General features: G+C 36.4%; 3 protein-coding genes across 3 annotated transcripts; all 3 read right to left on the bottom strand.

The window, feature by feature from the left end:
• Positions 1 to 511: 511 nt before the first annotated feature.
• scpp5 (secretory calcium-binding phosphoprotein 5) lies at positions 512 to 3,793 on the bottom strand. Its single transcript, XM_043233057.1, is given in 12 exon segments — positions 512 to 788; positions 917 to 940; positions 1,202 to 1,285; positions 1,412 to 1,462; positions 1,554 to 1,592; positions 1,773 to 1,802; positions 1,957 to 2,025; positions 2,213 to 2,265; positions 3,010 to 3,100; positions 3,411 to 3,458; positions 3,588 to 3,659; positions 3,743 to 3,793. Coding segments are annotated over 10 exon segments (537 nt in total). The 5' UTR covers positions 3,642 to 3,659; positions 3,743 to 3,793; the 3' UTR covers positions 512 to 788; positions 917 to 922.
• A 450-nt stretch (positions 3,794 to 4,243) lies between these two features.
• scpp7 (secretory calcium-binding phosphoprotein 7) lies at positions 4,244 to 5,945 on the bottom strand. Its single transcript, XM_043249788.1, has 9 exons — positions 5,899 to 5,945; positions 5,687 to 5,755; positions 5,539 to 5,586; positions 5,343 to 5,390; positions 5,177 to 5,212; positions 5,010 to 5,078; positions 4,785 to 4,907; positions 4,657 to 4,707; positions 4,244 to 4,457 (listed from the first exon to the last, which is right to left on the bottom strand). Exons 2-8 carry the CDS (start codon positions 5,738 to 5,740, stop codon positions 4,666 to 4,668), a joined length of 420 nt encoding a protein of 139 aa, XP_043105723.1. The 5' UTR covers positions 5,741 to 5,755; positions 5,899 to 5,945; the 3' UTR covers positions 4,244 to 4,457; positions 4,657 to 4,665.
• A 997-nt stretch (positions 5,946 to 6,942) lies between these two features.
• ambn (ameloblastin) lies at positions 6,943 to 16,379 on the bottom strand. The gene is made up of 13 exons (XM_043244745.1): positions 16,326 to 16,379; positions 16,134 to 16,184; positions 15,661 to 15,972; positions 14,195 to 14,324; positions 10,975 to 11,070; positions 9,554 to 9,618; positions 9,209 to 9,298; positions 9,020 to 9,136; positions 8,877 to 8,921; positions 8,169 to 8,300; positions 8,046 to 8,090; positions 7,912 to 7,950; positions 6,943 to 7,670 (listed from the first exon to the last, which is right to left on the bottom strand). The coding sequence occupies exons 1-13, from the start codon at positions 16,377 to 16,379 to the stop codon at positions 7,200 to 7,202; spliced, it is 1,647 nt and encodes a 548-aa protein (XP_043100680.1). The 3' UTR covers positions 6,943 to 7,199.
• Between the last annotated feature and the right edge of the window lie 3,079 nt (positions 16,380 to 19,458).

Below are 19,458 nucleotides of genomic sequence, written 5' to 3'. Positions count from 1 at the left end.
CATCTTCAAGCTTCCTCGAGGCTGAACATGGCCTTTCCTACTAAAGTTTTAACGATCATGAATTTATTGATTCTGATCATGCTGTATCATGTTTATTACATTGCAGAACTGAAGGTGTATAACATTTAACTTTAACCTTGCAACAAAAATCTTTTGTATTATTGTATCATCCATTATACAATTAACATCATGCAACTAACACTATCATGCTCTATTCAATTTATTATATATATATATATAATACTTGCTACTGATACTTGTTACAACATATGCGTATCATTGCTCTTTTGTTGATCTTAATTGCTTCTATTGTCCTCATTTGTAAGTAAATGACCGAAAGTAAAGTAAAATTAAATACGTTCTGTGTTATTTTAATTGCCTTTTAAAAAAACGCATCTCCTGTTTTGTAACATCTGGCTCTATAAGACAAAAAGCGCATAAAATGTTAAAAGGTTTTGTTTAATCAACTTTATTACTGAAAACACTACTCACAAAAGGCTTACATGAGAAAATATTCATTGAAATTTGTTTGATATTCAGTCAAGGTATAATTATTTCACATCAGAATAAAACCAAACCAGCACATTTCTATCTGTATGCCATGCAATTACAGAACTTCAAAAATCTTGTTATACATATGGGTAAATCATCTTCTTCAAGTTAAGAAAATCAGCTCATTAAATTATGATTCCAGAAAAAAAAAGTATGTACTAATTCTAAATAGCATTAGACAAAAAGGAAAAAAAGTTTGGTTTGACTTTTTGTCTCCCTCAGCTTCAAAGATGTGCCTGTGGGCATAAGAAATGATATGTTAAACAAGTAAGAGTGATTTTAAACCTGTCGCAAACAATTTAGTGTTGCAAGTCAAAATTAAGATGGATGAATCAAATCCAGATACACCTAAGCAGTATCTTACCGGTCTTCATGGCTTGTTAGGCACCTGGGAAAAAAAGGGAGGATAATTAACAAGTGTGTGGCACGCATAATCTGCTGTTTCTGCAAAACTGCTGCTGACAATCAAGATTCACAAGTTCTCATTTTGGTTAAACGCATCCTGGGTAAATGCGGCACTGAAGGAATAATTATGTTGTCAAATCAGAGTTTTGCTGAGGGTTGTGTTTTTAGCTTCTCGCACATATTCATTCAGAGCACCCCCACCCCACCCCCCAATACACACACACACACACACACACACACACACCTGTCCTGTCTGAGCCTGCTGCTCCGGCTGGGTTTGCTGCTGAGGCTCTTGGGTTTGTGGAGGACCATCCTGGAACGGCGGGTTCTGCGTAAAATAGCAAACTGCAATTCGCAAAAGCTCACCGTGTTTCAAGATTCAGTCTTTCAGCAAATTCCAATAACAGTGCGAGTGATTATGAAAGCAAAGAGGTTGAAAGCGTCGTTGTCTCACCACAGGTGGCTGCTGAGGAACTGTCTGAGGCATAAAATCGAAGGGGAAGATCTGCATGTTCACAAACACATAAAAGATTGCAGTCAAACAGACGTGTTGTAAATAACGATGTCAAAGCGTTGAAGCGACTCTAAGAATTTACATTTGGAATCTGAGGTATGTGGGGACCATTGGGTTGGTCCTGAAATGAGAGAAGAAGAAAAAAACGGTACACTGTAAATAAAATACAGAAAATACAGTCTTTGCGTTTTTCCTTACACTTTAACGTTAATTCTGTTGGTTACAATATTAGCATCAGCATTTTATTTACATTTACAATTCTACACCAAACAGTTAGTAGTCGCAGAAAAGCAGCCTTTACCTGACGCTGACTGAAGTCATAGGGGTAAAACTTAAGGAGAAAAACAAAACACCAATTATTTTATTGGATCACAGAATTAGCCTTGTTATCTCTGTAATATAACGAGACATTAGCAGTGGCTAAAGCAGCAGTCAGCGTTTATTTAATCGTCTCTAGTGTTTGATGGATTTGTCTGTTCACTCACGACTTCCACGCTTTTCCTGCCGGGAACCTTAGGGAGAGAGTACTTGATGAACGCTTGTGTGGGGAACGACTGAGAACAGAGACAAAGAGACCCGCCAAAGCATCAGTAATCGCGTTCTGTTCTTTTCGAATACACACGTTGAGTATTGACCATCATATTGATTCAACTGACTGAGTTTATCGAAAGGGCAGGCAACAAAAAGATGACAAGCGTTTAGAAAGACGAGCTCGAAGAGAGAAAAACCTCACTGACTCACCGACGTGCCAGCTGTTCCCCCTACTGGAGAAGCAGGGAATCGCGGAGGAAAATCTGATCAAAATAGAAATACATTTTAAAAATGCGCTAATAATACATTTAGGGTTTTATAAAGAACATACACTGCAATTTGTTGTTGTTGTTTTAGGTAATCTGACCGCCTGTGAAATCCATTCAGACTATAGTCTTAAAATCTAATTATGAGATATAACAAAAATTGTGACCATTAATCTCATTATGATTTCAATCTTTAAATTGAGTTTTCACATACAGGGACACAAATTTGCTTCATATGCTATCATTAAAGAATGCAAATAAAATAAAATATTTTATAAAAAAATAATATATATATATATATATATATTTTTTTTTTTTTTTTTTTTTTTTTTTTTTTTTTCAGGTAAACCTAAATATGCTTCATGTATGCTTCCATCTTTAAAAATTATCACTAAATAATAAATGAAATAGATACATTATTGAATAAATTATCAATCAAATTATTAAATTAAATAAAATTACATTTTTATTTTATATGACTGAATAAACCAATTTTAGGGTTAGGTCAAGTAGAAATGAATACTTCATTAACCAAAATAACATATTTACTTCATAATTTCTTTTTCTTTTTTGCTTGAAATAAAATGGCAAGGCAACATAAATTTTGTTTCAATTTGTTCGTCATTTTTTTTATATAATATATACCATAATAGTATCTCAATACTACTAAAATAACTGTTTTACAAGGTATCCTGGTACCACTTTGAACTCTTATATTTAAGGTAATAACAAATAAAAAACCAAAAATAGCTCATACAATTTCCATGCTGATTGGAGCGTTCAGACCAGGATGTGGCTGTGATGGTATTCCCTTGAAGCCACCGTTATTCACCTAAAATACAAATGAAAAGAGTTAAAATTCATTTTAGTGGACGACCAAAAAGAACATGTTTAGTTCGGTCATAATTAGAATGTTCAATGCATGTTCTGTAACAACCTCAGGATAGTCAGTTAAACCTATAAATCATATAAACACATGTCACGGAGTAGCATGTCATCATACAGTGTAATATTACAGAGCTATTTTCATCATGAGGCTGGGTGCAATGTGTTGATTATGGTTAAAGCGAAAGATTCCGAAGACTTTTATGCTGTTTATGGATACGGAAAAGTCAAGAATGTTCATGTGTGGTTAACCCCACCTGCTTCGGGTTTCCATAATGAGGGAGATAATTGAAAAACGGTGAAAGCTAGAGAGAGAGATATAAACACGCATGGAAAAAAAAAGGATCAGTTTCGACAGCTGGGCGACCAGACACATAAAACAAGCCTTGCGATCTACAAAGACATTCCTGAGAAAAGGTTTGATGTGTACTTACTGGTGCTGCAGATACTGCACCAGCCAGAAGAAGACACAGGAGAGACGTCCACATGTTTATGGATTCACCAACCTTAAACAAACGAAGACGTGAGCTAAGACTGTCAAAACCAATGAAGGAGTGCTGAGTGATAACACAGAAACAGAGCCACTTACAATGCGCCGAAATGGTCAACCAGCTTTCTCACCTTGGCTACAGGTAGTCACTAGCTCTGAGAGTTTTCATGCTTTTATTTGGTCTCTGGCTTAGCGTTCAGCCAATCCCTCTCGGCCTAGACTTGATCATGACCTCACAGATACGGAAAGACGGTTATTGAGAAAATGACCTGTAGTCAGACATTGTCTGCCTGTCTGTCAGCTATTATTATAATGATGATAGCCGAGGGAAGTGCTGATATCATCAGCCTGTGTTTCTGAAGCTGTATTTTGAAGGTACAAAATATCAGTGCTATAAAAAAAAATAGGAACTGAGTTTGGGGTTTTATTTTGTGTATGAACGTAGTGGTGTTTAATTGCAACCAAAAAACAACAATGTCAGGTTTGGAAGAGCGTTTTTTGGGATGATATTTATCATCGGCCAAAGTAGGAATTGTTATTTGTATTAACTGTACAACAATAAACATAACAGCACAATAACGCACACAGGGAGGCAAGGGATTGATTGAACGGTTTATTATAAATCAAGTTTTAAAAACATGGCAGCAAAAAAGCAATGATTTTTATGGCTCTCATGCATCAAGCCACTGAGAAAGAACCTTTTCATCGATCTGCATTATTTCTAATGCGGGAAAGCATTTATGCAGTCAATTTGCTAAACACTACAAGCAGCTTCTTTGTCATTCAGGAACTGGTGGTCAGCTTATCTGTTCATCTGTGCGAGAGAGAAAAAAAGGAGGCTTTAGAGATGCGGCACATTGACTAGAAAGGTTTCTAATCTGTTTTTTATGTTAGAATAAAATGCACAATAATTAAATGCAGCTCAAAGCTGTATAACGTTCAGTTTTTCCATTAAAAAGAATGTTAAACTGATGGATTACAGCATTATGTCTGTTCATTTTTACTTAACCAACCAGTCTGGTTTAATCATCATGATCATCGTCATCGTCATTTGGAACAGGGGCCTAAAAATACAAAATAATTAGAAATAGCCACATGTTTATGTGAAATTATAATTGCAAATGTTCAATTTGGACTGTACTGGGGCAGCGGGAACAGCGGGAATGGCAGGAACGGCAGGAACGGCAGGAACGGCAGGAACAGCCGGGGCAGCCGGAACAGCCGGGGCGGCAGGAGCATTTTGAGAAAAGTCAAAAGGGTACAGCTAGAAAACAGAAGAAAATAAATAAAATTCTATATAATTGGAAGGAAATGCGGGCATCACACTGTGTGTAACTAGACAATTAAAAAAGGTAGAATCACATACAACTTCAAGGCTTTCTTTGCCTCCGGGCTGGGGAATCTCATGCTTAATGAAGCCACGGACAGGTTGAGCCTGTGGAGAATAAGATAAAATGAGGACTGATTGCATGCTAAACTAGTAGGCGATAATGAGTACTCTGTGAAAAGAAATTAAAACTGTTTGAAACTTACAGGAACACCAGCTGCAGCCTGCTGAGCTGCCAAAAGCTAAAATAAAACAACATAAAATTAATTTCAATTAAATTAAATGTTATTATATGTCTGAGTAATATATTATTGAGTGGTGTTAAAATTAATCTGTTAAAATGAATTGCTATTTTACAAAGTCTGTGCTTACAATTTCGACTTCTGAAGGTCTAGCTGCAGCGGCGCCAGCAGGAAGAGCCTGGAGATCATTATACACACTTCTTATATAACACAAACTGACATTACTATACGTTAACTATATATCACCACATGCTAGGAATCATTTCATTTTGGTTGTCATTTTAAATAAGAGTTATGTATTTATTTAATATTTGCACCAAACTAACCTGTGGAGCCAGGACAGGTTTGTATTCAAGCTCGTAATACATCAATTGCTGTGGGTCAAAAAACAGGAAAATCAAAATGACTATATTATATATTCCCTTGCTGATTCGTGAATAAATATATAACAGCCAAATACTGTAGATGATGTACCGGAGCACAGTAGGCCACTCCAATGACAAATGCCAGCAAAAAGAGGGTTTTCATGTTGAATGATAATGTCTGAAACGAAACGTGAAATATACTTTTTTGTGAAAGATACCTTGCATGTAATCACCTACAACAAGATCTAGAACTAGAAAAAGACCTTCAACCGCAAACAGCAAAGTTACCGATGAACTTGGGTTAAATTAATAGTATCTTACCTTTGTTTAAGACTGATGAGCTTGATCGGGACTGTTGAGGAGGATTTAGTGATACTGCTCAGTAGATCGACCCCTTATATTCGTCTTGAAAACAAAAGGCCCATAACATCAGCATCTCATTGGCTTTGGTGACCAGCCAACTTCCTTTATAGAGAACAAAAATACGTGTTCAAAGCAAGAATACATTTTTCTTATCTCGAAGCAAAATTTTGGCTGTGCTTGTAATTATATTGATATTTGGCAAGATACATTAAAGGTATGTGACAGTATAGTACAAATAAATCAAACGCGAATAAAAAAAAAAAAAATACATTTATGGCACAGGTGATGAAATCATAATATCTGACGGCACTGTTCTCACTTGTCTAAGCTGTAAAAACCTTCTCCCTGACTGAACATTCATAAATAATATGATATATAATAAATACCAAAATAATGCCACCATAAACACCATAAGCAATATATATATTCTTGCAATATTGTGTGAAAATAAATATACAGTACCCACTTTCTTTTAATATGAATTTACATTTTTGGGACACACCAGTGCCTTTTTACCTTTTTAGGAAGTCATTTACAAAGTAAATAGTTCTTTAAAACTTTAAATGGTTTATTGTCATTAATCTTGTCATAATTTGTATTTTTGGATACTTTCAGCCTACATTGTGTCATATACATGTTTGTACTAATCAGGAACTTTAATTACTAAACTTGACCTTGATCAATTTGTCACAGAATTTAATAAAATGGTTCTATTCAGTTTTTAATGTAAGTTAATAATAGATGGTTTCCTTGATCCTGTATAAAGAGGCAATTCTGTTATTTTGATGATATTAATAATCAGAAATGCTCTATTCTGTAATTCTTGTTTTTCTCCGAGTTAAGTGTTAAGTGTGCACATTTTTCCAGTGCTATTAACACCGCTGACACCTGATGACAGTTATACTGTATGCAACACAGAAGGAACCCCAGGCTGTAATTGACTTAGTATTTAATTACAAGTCTTATATATATATATGTTGAGGCCCACACACATAGTTCACAGTACAAAGGACAGAAATCATTTTAAACAAAATCTTTGAACATTTAGACTGATCCACACAGTAGTTGTGCGTAGAATAAAAGATAAGGAAACAATAACCAACCGACAATAAACAAACCAAAAACAACAAAAAAAAAAACATTAAAAAAAGTACCAGAACTGCTATGAAGATTTTTTTAAAGCTTACATTATGCTGCCTTAACCTCATTTGTAAAGCATTAGCATGATATATGTTGCATATTTGCAGTAAATATTTGTCTTAGGGATACATATCGGCGTTAGTGTTGACAGTGTCAGAACGCAGTGGAAGGAGAGGGTCTTTGTTTTCTGGTGTTGGGAATGTAGCATCACCGTGATGGAGATCAGGCTGGACAGTGGGCACATTTGCAGAAATGAAAGGCCCATGATCTGAATCCAAAGGTCCAGTGTTGGTTAAGGGGTCTTCGGCAGGCAGGACGTGATCACATGGTACTCGCTCACGGTCCTGCACTTTAGGAATCCTACCAGGGAGTGCTCCACTATTTGTATGCGATCCACCAGTGGCAGCTACGGCATCCCCACCGGCCGGGACGGCTACAGCGCTGGGGAGCTGAACTTCAGAAGTTGCCTGAAAGGTGCTGGGGTGGAAGGTATTGGTTGGTCTTAAAGGGCTGATGGGTACAACAGGTTGCGGTCCAGCTACAGGAAAAACATTGCCTCTAAGTGCAGGCATGTGCATACGTCCCATGTTCTGTGTGTGACATAATTAGAGATTAGTATACCTAGACATCAGTTATAGAGGCTAGGGTTTATTAATTCCAATAAATACATAAAAAAATAAAGATCCTTTTTTTTAGATCCATAATTTAATAAACAAATATGTGACATGAATTAATAATATCATATCATATCATATCATAAGATTAATGCTAAAAAAAAGCATCTTTACTAACGTCCTAAGACTTTTAAACATCTCTGGCGTCTAATTTTACCTGAAGTTCCTCAGAGCTCAATCCACCATATGGTCCAGCCTTGAAAATGCATTAACATAATAAATTACACCCAAATAAAACACACTTAGAGAATAAATAGTCCATTTAAACGCAATTTCAACTGATTAATTTACCATTCGCTGTTGCATCTGTGGAACCATGTAAAGAAATTGGGGAACCTTTGGAAAACATGATATATTAGACAATTGTTTTCAAAAAGCTACAGCTGCTTCAGTCTAGAAAGTCTGTATTGATACCTGTTGTTGCTGAGGCTGGTTTAAAGGCTTGTGTTGTTTGTTTTGTGTCATTAATGGCTGTGAAGCTGGACCTGCATTAGCGGGATATTGTTGAGATGTTGCGTGCTGGAAAGCAGGCACTCCATAGGAGAACTGATGATGAAAAGGGGTATGAGAGAAAGTATGTAAAGTTACAAATTAGACTAACTAGTGCAGAAACTCTACAAGAAAGAGGCAAAATAAGTGTATTTCAGGAAAGATGATATTCAGTAAAAAGCGTGAATGAACTGAATGACTCCTTTTGGGATTGTTGAGTGTGAAATATGCTGAGCTGATAAATTGCTGACAGAGATTTTATTAGTGTGAACACATTTTATTGATACGTGAGCCAATGTCTTACGTAAACTCTCTTTGTTCGGACACATCGAGTGCAGCGGGTTTCCTTAATAAATCAAAATGCTTCTGATCTGACACACAGATGACAGACGAGACGATTTCCTCCAGCGAAATATTTCTGATCATTTACCAAACAGTTTAAAACACAAAGGCTTGCTTGAGGGTTACATAGCTAAAGTTAATTAAGTTTGGGTTTGGACCTCAAATCAGAATAAACCTGCTGAACCCAGACGGTCTGTCAGCTCTTCCTGTGGCGTTTCTCCTGCTAACTACAAACAAAACCACACATATTTCTGATATTGTACACTGAATGCATGAATGAAAAACTCTTACCGGTGGGTTCCTTGATTGTGCGCCAAGAACTGGATAATAGAAAAACTGAAAAACACAGTAAAAATACAATACAGTGATTTATTCTGCAAACATTTTTATTTTTAATTTATTTTTAAGTATATATATATATAAATGTTTCCTACCTGCGGTTGCTGGGCATGAGGATAGGTTAAGTACTGGAAGTGTACAGGAAGCTGACTGAGACCAGTATTGGGGTTGGGTTGAGATGCCCATTGATTGGTCAGGCTGTGCAGATGTGGCTGAGGACCAGAGAGCATTCTGCTAGGTTCAGGGTGAAACTGCTGTGGCATGTGTTGGGCTTGTACAAATACCTCAGATCCAGGAGGTGAGGACTGTATCTGTCCCTGCCCTGGCATGTCTCCCACCGCGACTGATTCCATCAAACCAGCATTTGGGGAGATCTATGAAAAAAGGGATTCAAAATGAATAGTATCTAAGTTAGATAATCAGTGAAAGGCGACTTTCAAATGATGCGTTCAGTAATATAAATTATAAAACATAACAACTTGCTGCACCTCATATTATTGACGCAGTAGTGCGCTCACACAGAGAAGTCATAAACATTCATTAATGAATTTGCATGAAGGAAGTATGATTTCTATAACGTAACCCAGAAACAACACGACTTTTAAAATGGACGAACATCAGCGACTCACCGGAACTCCAGATGTTCCAGTTAGAAAACATGCGAGCAACACTAGAAGCCTCGTTTGTGTCATACCTAAAGATACACATAATAAATACATGTGCACCACAGAGCAAGGAAAAATACGACGTTAATAGCTAATATTACATGACAGAAAGAAATCCAAACACTCACTTTAAAATCCTTTGAATACAACAGAACATTGTGGAGAAGGGTGTACTTAAACAGCGTCCTTCCCTCAAGTAACCAATCAGCTCTGGAGAAAACATGGGAAATAGGCTCTGACCTCAGACAATATAAAACCTCAGACCATCATTTTATTGTACAATCCAGAGAACACTTAGCGTCTGAATGATTCATCAGATTAACCCATTTTGAAACATTCAACATACCCAGACGAGTTGATTTGATATATTGGTTGAGTTTAATAGCACTAAAAGTCAATGAATTAAAGATTAATTTGATCGTGTGTTTTGTGGTAGTCTGTAAATCAATGTCGTAAATTCATTTATTGTCAGTGTGTACGTTTTACCATAGAAACCTTATAGCATGTAAGCATCATAGAACGAAGAAATAAATCACAAGGTTGCGTTCACCCACACCAGAATCCTTTGTCTCATCTGAGGTTGCATCTCACTGATTTCGCCTTTCCAGCGCTGATTAAAGCAAAACCACACTTAGCTTCTGAAAAGGCACTTTGGTTCAGTTAATGACAGTATAATTCTGTCATTCCCACAGTTAGAACTATACTAATTTCACATTGTGGTGAGATAACTGTTATTATTAAGTTGGGTTCAGACCAAAAAGGAATGCAGACATAGACAACCGTTTTAATGAAACAACCAGGAATTTCTCAAACATGACTGGATATGCAAAAATAAGACTCCATCATGTGAAAAAATGAAGACACGGTGCATAGACTGTATGTATCCGTGATGCTATCGCTGCTAAGATTCATCTGAAGACATTTCGTCCTTAAGACAGACTGTGTTTAATAAGTGTGTAGTGACTCAGGAGTCATACCGTCCCACCCAAACAATCTCAAAATCTCAAAATTACATACCCACCTCTTGGTCTGTTGACACTTGCACCACACCTAGTGCATAGTGCCTCAGAGTTGCATGCGTTGACCATTACATTAAACAACACTGCTAAGGTATAATCTGAAACGGCTGAATGTTCATTCAGAAATCATTTTCACTTCGTAGGGGTGTCTATGCATGCTTTATAGTGGCATTTTTTCTTTTATACAAAGAAAACTTGTTTTCATTATTTCTAAATAACAACCAAATGGCATGTTAAATATGCTTGATTTGTTATGTTTATTGAAAACGTTATTTAATTAAAATCTCGAAGGTTCTAAATCAGTTGGTCGCTGTTCAGACTCCTGCACTACGGTCAACCATCTCCTCGGACAGTGGTGCTGATTACTGGGGGTCTGGTTGAGGCTGTGGTTGCTGGGGCCGGGGTCGAAGCAGGGGAGGGGCCCGGGGCCGGGGATGGGGCCGGGGCCGGGACTGGACGAGGCTGGAGGAACCACAGAAAGGGAAACAGAGGTCCAGGCCTCACATGGTAGTAGTGACCTTCAGGAAAATAGGGCTGATAGATCCTCTAGAGAAAAGATATTATTAGACCGTGACACATTGTGGGGATACTTTCAAGAAAATGCACAGCCATTTTTGCAAAATTACATAAAACCTTTGTTCTAATTAGAAGCACTTTTGTGCACTTGATGTGTTTACCTCATCGCTGCCAGAGGAGCTCCAGGGTTTATAGCGGTGACAAAGCTGTGAAGGATTCAAAATGGTATCGTGATCATTTAGATTTAATGAAGTATCATACAAAGTTTGATTCAGCTCTGAAGGCTTTAATGAGCTGGGCTGCTCAGTTATGTCACAGCTGCATTATAAGACGTGATACAAACTTCTATGAGAGTAGGAGCATCTTTCAAAAACAATATTAACTTACAGCTCCAGAGGGAATGAGCCACAGCATGGTCAGTAAAATGAGGCTTTTCATTTTGTGGTGGCAAGTTTTTAACCTTATTTAGAGAATAAAAAAAAACAGGTCACATAAATTCACAGTAAGCTCATTATTAATAGCAAATTAGTAATACTAAATTTGAACAGACTAAGCTTTTAGTGCACTCTCATAAGACAAGACAAACACAAGATTTAAAGATTGCAGCTGTATTTACACCCGAGTACTGTTTTACGTGCAAGTACTACAGTTAGCCACACGGAGCCACTCATGGGCAACAGAAAAAAGCAACGTTTAAAATGCAGACAACAGATGTCAACAATTTCTCATAAAAAACAAATCTTAAATTCCAAAATGATGTTCTTCTAATTTCTGTAGTGTGAATCATAAACCAAAATAGTTAAAATTATACTGAGTGAATAATGAAATCAAGAATATCTTTAACATTTAATGTCAGGCTGGGGCAAAATGTCATATTTATTATAAAGGTTGTAAGAAACATTGCTTTAAATGTTAAAAATGTATATAACAATATATTTGCTGGTTAACTGCTGGGTTATTTCAGTATTGTTCACATACTATTATTGTTTCCTTAAAAGGTTTTATAATTGTTTTCCTGTTTCAGTAGTGCCAAAAAAACAGCTGTTTAAAGCGGTGAAATCCATAGTGACAGCTTTACTCACTGTAAATGATATCCTGTTGTCACTGACAATATTCAGTAGCTTCTTGTTGTTTCATTTAGACAATTTTGTACATATTTTCAAAACTTAACCAACTAAGAAACATTCACTGGAGTAAAAAGCGTGACATCTTTCCTCAGTCTTCCTTATACTGTAATGAAGTCAGTGAAGACAAGTTTAACTCAAAGTAGCAAAAATAGCGTATATTTATCTATACTTACAGCCCTGCAACACACTGAGTCTTCTTGATGTCCTGAAGGAAATGTGAATACACTGAGATCTATCCCGGCCCAGCAAAAAGCACTCCATGGAATCATCAAAGAGTTCTAGCACAGGCATTTACTTTTTTTACTTATTGTACAAACCTTAATCTATAAGGACAATATTTAGTCATGTCGTAATCCTTAAAATCCCCCAAATCCCCAAAAGCTCACTGTCAGTTCGAGCAATTATGACATCCTAGGAGCATCTTAAAAACTTCCGGGACACATTGCTACAGAGGATTAGCTAATCTCTGATAATCATGGATTTACTGCAATTATGGATTTAGGTGCGACGTGAAATGCAGTAACTATATAAAACATTTCAGTTGATCTATCTCAAAAACAATAGAGCTGAATGAATGGGTGGTTTTAAATATTATTAATAATAAACAATTAATATAAACATGTCATTAATATTATTAATAAATGAACTATACATACTAAATACTTAAATAGAAAATTTTATTAAATGTTTGTTTGGATGAATGCATTAGGAAATTACATTACACACTTTTTAATTTTGAACTCACAGTTCAACTGTAAAAGGATAGTTCATCCAAAAAATATATAATTTTATCATTAATTACTCACCGTTATGTTTTTCCAAACCTGTAAGACCTTCATTCAGCTTTCAGACCCTGCCTAGACAGCAATGGAGCTGAAAGATTCCCAGGCCCAGAAAGGTAGTAAAAACATACATAAATATGAAAATCTTGACAGGTATAATAACAAAAATTAATAATAATCATTATAATCCCAGTCACATCCAGCCCTAAGGCTTTATGCTTTATGCTTTTGTTTTGTTTGTGAGTTGCATAAATTCAATTTAAGTATCTTTACAATTACTATACCATAAAAGAGACAATCACGTGACTCATTTTCCTATTTCCTAATCGTTGAGTAAAGTTTAACTTGCTACATACTAAATGTTACATTTTTCAAACATGTCACTGTGCTGCTTCTGATTGGCCAGCTGCATGTATGTTAATGTATATATAAAGCATATATCACTGCTGTATTGATGTTACACCTGAAACAGTCTCTTATAGATTTGGCATAAAGGTAAGAATTAAAAACAGGATGAAGAAACTTCATTTATATTTGGTAATTTAGCAGACATTTTCTTTACCCATTGCGATTTACACATGAGGAATATTTCTCTTTTAGATCAGATCAACTCTTCTTGAGAACCATGAAATCTTTCTTCATTGTTGCCTGTGTCCTCGGGCTCTGCTGTGCCGTGCTAGTGAGTATCATTCTCTATTCTAGTGTTTAAACCACCACAGATTGTAAATGTTTACTGTTTTGTAACTTATTCTCTCAAAAATCTGTTTTTTTTTTCAGGCACAAGATGAAGAACCTCGAGAGAAGCGCTCATCAAGTCATTCCTCTGAGGTCTGTTTGAAATCAAAAGTTTTTGCCATTAAATAAAATAATTGTAACTACTTTCTCTTAAAAACTTGAATGCAAAAATTTTCCTAAACAATGCAAAAAAACAAAAAAACATGTATGCATAAAAAGAACTAATTGCGTTGAGATATGCCTGCCTTCATTTTGAAGATGTATTGTAAATTGACTCTTTTTTAATGGAAGTTAATTAATTAATGGAAATTAATGTTCTTCTACTGATTACTACAGAGATACAGACCTGGAGGCTACAGACCATTTCGTCCCTATCCCTACTTTCCGTATAACCAGCCTCAGCCTCCAAACAATGTCCTCCTCAACCTCTTGCCATTAATCTTAGCACAGCTGGCAGGCAACACCCCTGCTCCGGCACCGGCCCCGGCCCCTGCCCCTGCACCAGCTCCGGCTCCAGCTCCAGCTCCAGCTCCAGCTCCAGCTCCGGCTCCTGCTCCTGGTGGGAGATAAGACACCAGTTAAAACGGAGCATGTCTGTGATTGACTTGATGCTCTTGTTCTTTGTGTCTTAGTATTCTTAGTATAAATAAACTTTGCGTTACTGAATCACACATTTGTGTTTGTTGTGCTATTCTTTCTAATTAAAAGGAAAGTGCATATAAAGTGTTATGACTCATTAACTTTTAGGTTTCCATGAAAGCCTGGCAGGTAGACATGCCAGTTGTTGTGTCTCTATTATGGTGGAGGAGTTGCTGAGTGATATGTGAAGTTAGCATATGATACAATTAACAAGTTAATTGACAGCCTTGCCTGAGCTAAAAAAAATTTTTTATGAATAACGTAAAAGCAGTCTGTTTTATGATATATGTTTTTATAGTAGGCCTAATATGTACCTAATTTAAAAATATCCCAAACCTTGCATGCACTTCTACATGCACTTCTACAAGTGTAGTGTTTTTAATTCAGAAAACATGAAAAAAAAATCTATTCTGTCTTGTCAATTTCCTAAAAACAACTTAAATTGAGCCATGTTAACTCATTCTCACAAGTGTAAATAATAATAGACCTACATTTTTCAATATATATAGGCTACATCATTGCTTTTCAAGACCTAAGTACAACAAATGTTCAAGCCACTATTTCTGTGAATTTACTGGAGTGACAACCCTGCTGGAAAAAAACAACATATGCTGGTTGTTTTGAAGCTGGGATTCCGGTTTAAGACTTTTCCCAGCACATGACCAGCATAAACCAGCAAAGGACCTGGTTAAACCAGCATCCCAGTTTCAAAACATACCTAACCAGCATATGCTGTTTTTTTTCAGGGAAGCATTCCTTACATAGGCTAAAAGTATAATAATCTAAGCAGAAGTCTGAAGTAGAAGTCTGAAGAAGAATTAAGAAGTCTGAAGTCTTAAACAAAGCCATGAAGGACCTACTGTTGCATGCAGTAGGGTTTTCTTTTTGAATGATTCAGTGCTTTTGAACGAATCTGATTTGGAAATGATTCAAAGATTCACTAATAACTTCTTTCCTGAACAATCAATAGCTTGTCGCCACCTGGCATGAGTAAGTGCACAAATACTCCCTGAAAACTACACATATCACATACTGACAGTCTGTCAGAGAGTCAAAAAAGACCTGGTCCTTGGAACATTGCTCAAAGCAGATTATTTGTTGGATAATTTAAATTTTTTTGGCTGCTAAATCTTAACAAAAACACACTATCTGTATCGATATCTGATACTGTACATTTTTTCTATACATTTCAAAGAATAACACAAACACAAATGTATGATTCAGTGATGCAAAGTTTATTTGTTTTAAGATACCAAGAACAAGAGTATCAAGTCATTCAGACAGTTATCGGCCACCAGGGGGAGCAGGAGCTGGGGCAGGTGCAGGGGCTGGTGCAGGGGCTGGGGCTGGGGCCGGGGCCGGTGCCGGGGCCGGAGCGGGGCCGGGGCCGGAGCAGGGGTGTTGGATGCCAGCTGTGCTAAGATGAATGGAAGGAGGCTGAGGAGAGCATTGTTGGTTGGAGGCAGAGGCTGCTGAGGCAGAGGCTGTGGCAGAGGCTGGTAAGGAGGGAAGTATGGGTAGGGATAGGGACGTGGAAATGAGTTGTAAAAGCCTCCAGGCTGTCTCTGTAGAAATATCAGAAGAACATAAGATCTCTGTTGAAAAGAGTCTACGTGAAACAGATTTCAAAATAAGGACAAACATGTGCAAGAGATTCAGGATGAAGCCAAAGAAAGGTTCACTGAAGTGAATCATTGATTCAAGGATTGTATAATTCCGAACTCACCTCTGAAGAACGGCTTGATGAGCGCTTCTCCCGGAGTTCTTCATCCTCCGCCTAAAATGTAACATTTCATTTGTATCTTCATCACAGCTATCATTCCATTTCCATTGTTATGAATGATGTCACACAACAATGTGGTGGTAAAAATGCGTATAACATCACATTAACATGCAAATAAAAGGAAATAATACTCACTAGCACAGCACAGCAGAGTCCAAAGACACAAGCAATGATAAGGAATGATTTCATGGTTCTCAAGAAGAGCAGCTCTGATCTAATAGAGAAAGTGTGTCAATTGGACAAAAATGTCTAAATGACCGAATAAAAAAGTAAATGCTGTTAATTTAGTCTACCTTTGCCTCTTACCTTTATGCCAAAAGTGTGAGAGACTTGAATATGTGACATCAAAACAGTAGCGACATATGCTTTATATATACAATATTTACATGCAGCTGGCCAATCAGCAGAAGTGACATGTTTTGGAAGAAAAAAAAGTTATACATAGTATTTAGCAAGTTAGACTTTACTCAGCGATTGGGAAATAAGGAAATGAGTCACACAAGCTTTTTAAGGTATATTAATTATGAACATACTTTAACTGAGTTTATGCAACACATAAACAAAACAAAAGATTAAGGCACACCTTAGGGCTGGATGTGACTGAGATGCTTAAATAATAAATAATAACCTTTCGATATCTTCAGAAATATATAGAATGTCAAAAGTAACTGGAATATTTCTACAAAAAATCAGTGTAAAAAACCTTTATGATGACTGAATTGACATATTATGATTTAAAATTAACTTGATGTATGAAATATGGGGAAAATATTTAAAGCATTATTATTATTATTATGCATGGCTTGATTTTGCTGAGTTCAACGTGTTCCTAAGTCAACATATTTTGTTAATCCTGGAACAACATATGAATCCAAAAAATTAGTCTGGACCAGATCTCTACACCTGAACCTAACCTTACCCATGAGTAATCCCTAAAATCAGATTTAATAAAAGATGAAATGTTTGTAAGCCTAAACAGATCTGATTGGTTAATCACAATGTTATTCCGGGGGGCACAAAGATGTTGACTCAAGTCAAAACTGAGGAAAATCAGGTTCTGCTTATTATTATGGTTATATTTGTTTTGTTCTTAGGTTTAGTAAATATTTTAAAATAGTGTTGTGCATTAAGTTGGTTTGAGCACAAGGGGTTTTAGGTGTTGTGAGTGCAATAATCATAATATTAAAACAAAAAGAAAATATAATAATAATTTAATCATTTTTTGTGTTAGGTTATTGACTATTGGCAGTTGTCTTCAAAAGTTAATTTCAGCACATATGATCTTTGCTCATACAGTGCTTGTCATATAATGAGCCACAAGATCTCTTCAGGTTTTGTTATCAGTACTTTTCTGGTTGTTGCCAGATTACAATGAATTAAATCATAATAAATTAAATATGGTGTCAGAATGGAAAAACCTCCGTGGTTAGCCAAGTTTGTAATATTTTAAACCAACCCTAGCATTTGGTATTCAAGATTCGCATTTGTAAGTAATATCACTCTCATTTGCTTAGATTTTTTTGTTACTTTATTATTTATTTGTTACTTTATATATCTATATAAATATATTTATTATACAGCTCCTTCTTTTTCCTATCCCATCTTTGTGATTCTAGCACTTTATATGCTATATGAAGTCTAGCGTATGAAATGTGCTCGTGTTTTTATTCATAAATTAAAACGTTTAGCATTCAAATCACACTGAATCACACACAGGCAAGAACTTGGATGAAAGCAAACTTGTTTTAATGGTAACAAACTGCTGAAATACACTGAGAACAACAAAAAAAATGAATCAATTCCTCCCATATAACTTGCACTTTAAGCAATCATTCTAATGTCCCAGGCTGTCCATAAAGTTTTGATTTGCTTTAAATTTCTATTTCAAATAGACAGCTGACTAATATCACTGGCTGTTATCATTATTTAGACACTCTCATAAAAACAGAAAATCATTTTTCTCAATAAAGCAGCAGGCCTTAGCGTGCTGTGATAGGTGCGAGGGTTGGCGCTGGGTTCGGGGCAGTGGACGGGGCAGATGGGGCAGTTGTCACCGGGGCAGGGGTTGGATTTGGGACAGTTTTAGAGTAAAAAGCCATCAGCAGCTGAAGGAGCTGGTCGTAGCTGAGAGCCGGGAAAGGCTGACGCAGATTGGGGAAAAATGCTCCAATCTGGTAATAGATAATATGACAGATTAGCAAGCAATTAAAAATGTTTTAAACTTCTGAGGAATTTTTTTTTGACTAACCTCGTCAGACTCCGAGCTGGATAACGAGCGAGCCACACGCTGGTGAACTTCAGCCTAATTGCGATTAAAAATAATCATTGTTATCAACGTCACATCATTTACATGCAACTATAAGTGTATAAAACATACCTGGAAAGCCAGACCAAATAGACACGCAAAGAAGATTACAGTCTTCATGTCGCACGGTATGATTCTCCAAAGCAGTAAAAATAATAGGAAGACTATTTATTGCTCTGATGCCTAGAAATATAATAATTTGAACAGCCTGAAGATTTAAATACAGCAATAGATATCACACCCCTCTTTTATGTTCATGTCTAATCTGCTGGCTGCTGTTGCTAAATGCATGGGGTGAATCCTAAAACATTAGGTGGGCTTAAGACAGCAAATTAGTTTAGCAATCAGTGCATTCCCTCCTACACAAGACACTCCTCTGGGGCTTATTTTAATCTGTCTGACCGATATTACAACAGTGAAAGAATTATAAGAAAGCCCATACACTTACATCTCTTTGAAGCAAGAATATTGCAATTGTTGTGATATGCTTGAACGAACTACAACATACCCTCATATTTTGCCCACCTTAAATGACTGCAGCGGTCTATTGGTATTTTTAGTAACAATTTCTTTAACAATTGATTAGTCGTTGTTCAAAACAAACGATCCACAGCAACAGTGACAGTTGCTCAACAACTGGCTTTTATAAAGAGAGAAGCACGACCGATGTGACGCTGCTAGAAGTCTGAGAAGTCATTGATTCAGCTACTGTTTCAACTACTATTTAACTTAAATTCAATTGCGTATATCTATTCTATAGAAGCGATGTGGTTTCTAGTGGCATTATCATGTGTTGCGGTGATAGCGCAAGTGAGTAGTAGATCTTCTGAGAGATATTTTGTCTGTCAGTGTATTAGTATCGTGTTTTTATGTTACGTTAATTATCACAGCAAACTTTTAATGCAATAATGCTTTTTTTAGCCCAATGACAGAGACCACTGGGATCATGTTAGCCCAGCGAAT

This window comes from Puntigrus tetrazona, chromosome 1 (genome assembly GCF_018831695.1).
Source record: "Puntigrus tetrazona isolate hp1 chromosome 1, ASM1883169v1, whole genome shotgun sequence".
Classification (NCBI taxonomy): domain Eukaryota; kingdom Metazoa; phylum Chordata; class Actinopteri; order Cypriniformes; family Cyprinidae; genus Puntigrus; species Puntigrus tetrazona.
The sequence above is the reverse complement of the archived record's forward strand: the minus strand, read 5'-3'. Positions and strand labels throughout refer to the sequence as shown.